Source organism: Xiphophorus couchianus, chromosome 18 (genome assembly GCF_001444195.1).
Source record: "Xiphophorus couchianus chromosome 18, X_couchianus-1.0, whole genome shotgun sequence".
Taxonomy (NCBI): domain Eukaryota; kingdom Metazoa; phylum Chordata; class Actinopteri; order Cyprinodontiformes; family Poeciliidae; genus Xiphophorus; species Xiphophorus couchianus.
In genome coordinates, this window is record NC_040245.1 from 8,572,968 (window position 1) to 8,579,049 (window position 6,082).

The 6,082-nt window shown below is 39.4% G+C and overlaps 1 protein-coding gene across 1 annotated transcript; it reads right to left on the reverse strand.

Moving 5' to 3' along the window:
- Positions 1-865: 865 nt before the first annotated feature.
- On the reverse strand, positions 866-2,728 carry foxl2a (forkhead box L2a). The gene has a single exon (XM_028044635.1). The coding sequence runs from the start codon at positions 2,567-2,569 to the stop codon at positions 1,658-1,660; it is 912 nt and encodes a 303-aa protein (XP_027900436.1). The 5' UTR covers positions 2,570-2,728; the 3' UTR covers positions 866-1,657.
- Positions 2,729-6,082: the final 3,354 nt, after the last annotated feature.

Consider the following 6,082-nt stretch of genomic DNA (forward strand, 5'->3'; position numbering starts at 1 on the left):
TTAGAGACATATTATAATAAATGTTTAATAATAATATATTATCATTAAAACATCTTTACTTTATCTATGAAATTGAATGTTTATCTATGAAATTGACTGCTTTTTATGTTTGCATCCGTAACATTTTGAAGTCATGATATTATTATAATTATACTTTTTCTGAACTTTTCCTATTAAATTGACCTTTTCGTATAATGACTGTGACATTTTCATTTAGCAACTTAGACTGGCGAGTAACGACATTACTTTTTTTTTTTATCATTATTGTTGTTGTTAGTAGAAGTGGTAATGTTACTGTTCCTATTTTTTATGAGAAGGGTCGATAAAGTATGTTTTCCCTTTCAAATGTCCATAATCCCAATTAACCGGCATACATTTCATTTGTTTCTTGTCTCATGTTGCGCCAGGAAAATTACGGTAAATATATTTGCATAGCGATGTTCAAAGCACTTACGCTATCTTTCATAAAGTTTTTTTTTTTTTTAAAGTTATATTCCCGTACAACTATTACACCATAAATAAGATAGACAAAAACTATATTTTGGAAGTTCATACAGAAGGAAAATCACCATTTTGGACAGAAATGGTAAAATCATAATAATATTATATATTATTTGTATTGCTATTATTATTGGGCTAATAAACGTATTTAAATTTAACGAGGTCATTATATAACCAATAAAGCATGTAAACCACATTTTTATTTCAAAAATGAGTCACTTAATTTACTTATTTATTTCCATATCCATGTGCCGCTAAGATTACTATTTTCTTTTCTAAAAAAAAAAAAGAGCTGCCAAACATATTCCGTGGATTCCGTCCACACAGCTTACAAAGCACAGAACAGAATTCTTCACCACCGCTGTATTATTTTAAGAAATACAAGTTTATTAAGAAATTGACAAACCTAGAAAAAAACAGGGCAAAGTGCTAATTAAGATGTAACATGGCCCCGACATGGATGAGACATAGCTAATCACATTTATTTAAAAAAAGCTATAATAATTAAAAAGATTAACAAAAACCTGGCACCGACTGGCGTCATACTAGAATTTACATCTTTACAAAAACATAATAATGAAGTAATTTGAAAAGCCCTGAATTGTTTTTCTTCTTTTATTTTTTTAATGTCTGATGAATATTTTACCAAGACCTTCTGAAAATAACCGCTTCCGACTAAGTCTGTGCAGGCCTCGCTCTGTGCAGATTAATTTAAGTCAGAACCAATCCCGGTCTAATTACAGATTCAAGCACCGGTTCAAAAGGGGCATCTTATACCCTCTTCTCATCAGGGAACTCTGAGAGAAGCCGTGCGTAAAAGTTTAAGAACTTTTTACGCACACCGAACAGCTGCGGCTGGAGTTGTGTCGGCATGTCCGCAACAAAAGCCTGTTTTTCATGTCACAGTGACCAGAACAGAGTTATGGCCATCAGTCCGAAGATCATGCTACCTGATGTGCGCTGATCTCTTCCATTTTGTGAAACGCTCCCCCTCAGTTAGAGCTAGCGTTTCTCCATCGGCTTTCCCCATCAGCTGGACCCAAACAGCTCATCAGAACGGTCTCTTTAAAGAATACTGCTGGTTCTGTTTTTGAAATCACAGGAATCAACTCTTAGAGTCTTCATTTGTACAGAGAACAGTCCCAGCGGGTGGAGTTTAAATATCAATCCTCGTGTGTAACGCCGAGTGTTTGGTCTCGTGTTCCCAGTAAGAGCAGTGCATCATGGAGAGCTCCGCGGGCTGGCGGGAGCAGGCGAACTGCAGGCCGGCTCCGTTGCTGGAGGAGACCGGAGGAGGTGCTGCGGTGGCCGGGCTCAGCTGCTGCGCGTGGTGGGGGTGATGGTGGTGGCTCATGCCGTTGTAAGAGTTTACCATGCTGGGCAGCGCCATGCTCTGGACCCGGGAGTAGGGGTTGTAGGACGAAGGGGCCGTCAGTCCCTTCACGTTCACCGGACTCACGTTGCCACCGGCCATCTGACAGGACGTGTAGGGCATCGGGGTGGGCGGCTGGCCTAACGACCAGGAGTTGTTCATGAAGCTGGACTGCAGGTACTTGGGTGGGGTCAGGTAGCCGTAGCCGTCCCCTCCGAACAAGGCCTTCCCCGGCTGGAAGTGGGCTGGCGGGGGTCTGAAAGGCCGCTTCATCCTGCGCCGTCTCCTGTAGTTCCCCTTCTCGAACATGTCCTCACAGGCCGGGTCCAGGGTCCAATAGTTCCCCTTCCTCTCGCCGCCGCCCTCCCGCGGAACCTTGATGAAGCATTCGTTGAGACTCAGGTTGTGCCTGATGCTGTTTTGCCAGCCTTTCTTGTTCTTCTCGTAGAATGGGAACTTGCTGATGATATACTGATAAATACCGGACAAAGTGAGGCGCTTCTCTGAGCTCTCCCGGATGGCCATGGCGATGAGAGCGACGTAGGAGTATGGCGGTTTTTGGGACGGATCGGGCTTTTCTGCGGCTTTTTCCTGGTCCGGCTCCTCTTTGGGTCGCTCCTTCTCCTTGCTCGTGTTCGTGTCATGGATCAATAAGGCTATCTGGTCCTCCTCCGGACTTTGGTAAGTGGCCATCATTGCGCACACCAACGCAAATTAACTCCAGCCCGACGAGCAGAAACGCCAGACCTCTTTGCGCAGAAAGTGTTATTTGCAGAAGCGCAGGATGCACTTCGAGTTGAAAGCGCAAAGACACCTTCTTGTTTCCTCCGCTGGAAATTGTTGTAGACTGATTTCAAAAGGCGCAACCCAGGTTCAGGTTTGCGAGCCCGTAAGCCCAGCCCTTCCTCGGCTGATTTTGCTCCAATGCTGACTGCGGAGCGACGTAGCGCTCTGTGATTTGCGCCTGGATTCTTTTCCCGCCTCCACCAGTCACAGTCAATGAAAATATAATAAGCCCCTGAGCACACGTTAAAATCTGGCTGTGTTAGTCAAAACAGAATAACATGGATAAAAAACTAAGTGCATCCAAACAGAGAGAAAACAAACAGCCAATGAGTCAAATGTATTGTGCTTCTGAAAGAAAAATATTGATACTAAAATGTACTAGTGTTAAACTCTGGTGGTTTAAATGAGGATCCTGGTTTATTTTTATTTATACTATTACATAAATTAAGCAAATCAGGTTTTGATATGTTTTACATTGGTAAAACAAATTTTTACATTTAATCAACAACATAGGTTTAACAATTAGATTTTATCTGATGAGTTTTTTTAAATCAGTATATCTGATTAGAGGTCATCCAAGATTAGCAGCTAAAACACGTCTAAATAAATAGCATTTCATCCGATTTTTTTTTTAACTACTTAACTAAATTTGCCAGTATACCAACTAATAATTTAGGATCATTTCGTTTTTTCTTCGTCTTTTAGGCTAAAAAGAAACAAAAATAATAATAAAATAAAAATAAAAATAAAAATGAGAGTTGCTTTGGGATTAAGGGATAAAATGTGACTCATCAAGTTTTTACATTATTCTAACAAGGCATGTGGACATTTTCCCCAGAGCCACAGCTGGGATTGCCTCAGGGTTAAAAAGCTCAGCCTGCTTCCAAGTTCGGCTTTAGCATGAGAGCTAAGGCTAATCTTGTTAAAGCTGGATACAGCCTTAAATTATTGCTACATCACAGGAAGCTTGTAAAACAAATATTATGATTGCTTTCACATATTAATTCACAATGCAACTCACATAAACATAGCCACCTCACTGTTATCGCCTTCATACTGCAATGGGAGTAATACTTAATTATCCTTATGAAAATAGGGAGGTAGGATTTGTTACCAAGATAAAATTCTTGTTGCTAGAACAAAAAAAAAAAGAAGAAGAAACAAACACACAAACAAAACAAAAAACAACAAAAAAGACATTTTATAGTGTATTTCTTCTGTGAAATTGCCTTACTAGCTGTTTCTATTTTTGTTTCAGAACTCTTGCAACTACTTCCAACACAAGTTGTGGCCAAATGCCAAATTGACAGTACTCCGCAACAATTCCACGCACATTAGCAAACTTTGGCGTGTTCACAGCTTCTTGGAAAACCACGACATAGTCGGTGCTTCTTAATTAGGTCGCAGTGCGTGCAGAGGTATCCGTTTCCCCGACCACCCATGAGGGTCCCTTCGGCTTTCTTCGTGAGAGGATTTCCGTGCTCTGGAAGCCTGTGCAGGTGGAACAGCACTAGCATGTGTGTCATCACCCTGCAGCCAGGCTGCAGCCAGGCTGCGGCAGCTGAACAGCGGTGAGAGCCAACCATCTCTCAACGTGCTATTACCACCACCTCACAGCTCCGAGCCAGGCCCCCCCTTCCCCCTCACATGTTTAAGATGGAGAGCATTTCCCGATCATCTTAACACCACCATTAATGCCTCTGTTTTGTAAGCATTTGCCCTAAAATAAGACATCATTCAGTGTGTCCGGCTAATTAATCCATCTCCCAGATGACACGGGATACAAATGTGCAGAAGAATAACACCTAATAATTCAGGAAATGAAAATAACTTCATAAAACACACCTGTTCTGCCAGACTTTCGTTTTCTTAGTAATAAATGTCTCGATATATAAATATTTTGCTGTCGATGTGAAAAGTGACAATGACTTCCACTGTGCAAGAAAGTACTGATTCAGTTAATGACATCACAAATTATATATATATATATATATATATATATATATATATATATATATATATATATATATATATATATATATATATATATGTGTGTGTGTGTGTGTGTGTGTGTGTGTATATATGTGTATATATATATATATATATATATATATATAAGTAAAAAAATAAATAAGATTTAATAAGTAAATAAAACATAACTAATACAGGACAATATACGAATGATACAAATAAATTGTAGTCATTGATTTTTGTTTGGTTAAATAAACCGCGATATTTATCGCTGTTTATTATTTAAAACGTGTTCGCGCTGTTTTAATGACATGTTTAATGTAGCGTGACAGCAGTTTGTTTTTTGATAGTAGCAGATAAATTTGTTTGATGCTAAACGTATCTTTGGGGTCTATCAGATATTTTGCCTGTTAGAGAAAAGTTCCTGGACGTACTTTATACTAATTTTACGTAAAGGTTTGCAGCCTCTTCATTTGTGTTGCTCTTGCTAACCAGCCTCCTGAACTTCTCTCTCAAGATGCTTTTCTCGCGGGATTTCAGTATTTGGACCCTGGTTATAACTTGCAACTGCATGCACGCGCCTCTCAGTATGTCTCTTTTGATAAACTAGACTATCAAAAATAAGCAACAAACAGCCAACAATTACATTTTCTTTTATTTTCGATCACATATGACACATTTTTGCCCAAAACAGCTACATATAGGGAAATAAGAAAATTAAATGTGTATCCTTTGTTTTTGAATTTTAATTTATGTCTCTCGTTTTCTATTAGATATATTTTCTTTGTTGTTGAGCGACAGGATTAAAATACGTTTGCTGTACAGTGATTTTTTTTTTTTGGCCTGCACATGAATGAGACAGCAGGTCTACACATTCTCCACAGTGAGCCCTGTATTAGTCAGAGTAGACTGTGTTTTCAGTCTGAATAAATATACATCCTTTAAAAGTCGTCTCAAGTGATATCCTCTCGAATAACCGCTCCAACAAAAAGAAATCCAGTCGTCTTCAATATTGAGGCTGTTTTTGTTGCACGAATAATAAAACCGATGAGTAAAGTAACCTATTATTTTAAGACAATAGAGCGGAAGTTAACAAAAACTTAAATTTGCCTGTTTTTAGTAGCTTTTCCAGGACTCTTTCTGCTTGGTCACCCAGGTGTTTCTATCAATTCCAGTCTATTTTTTATATTACTTAAAGCAAAGCAGCGACACCTAAGCTATTTTCTAACAACATGACCGCACCGCTTACAGTGTAAGAGGATGTTTAGCTTCTCCTCTGTCAACTTTATGTGCTAAAGAGCGATTTATTGACGTCAGACCAACATCGAAGCAAGCCGGAGCTGAGCTGGAAGGCCTGGAGCTACATTTCAAAGCTTTTCTCAACCCCTTGATAGGGTGACAAAACATGTTGGAGCGAGAGAGCGCATACATGTGGTGCAGGCCTAAAAGGCG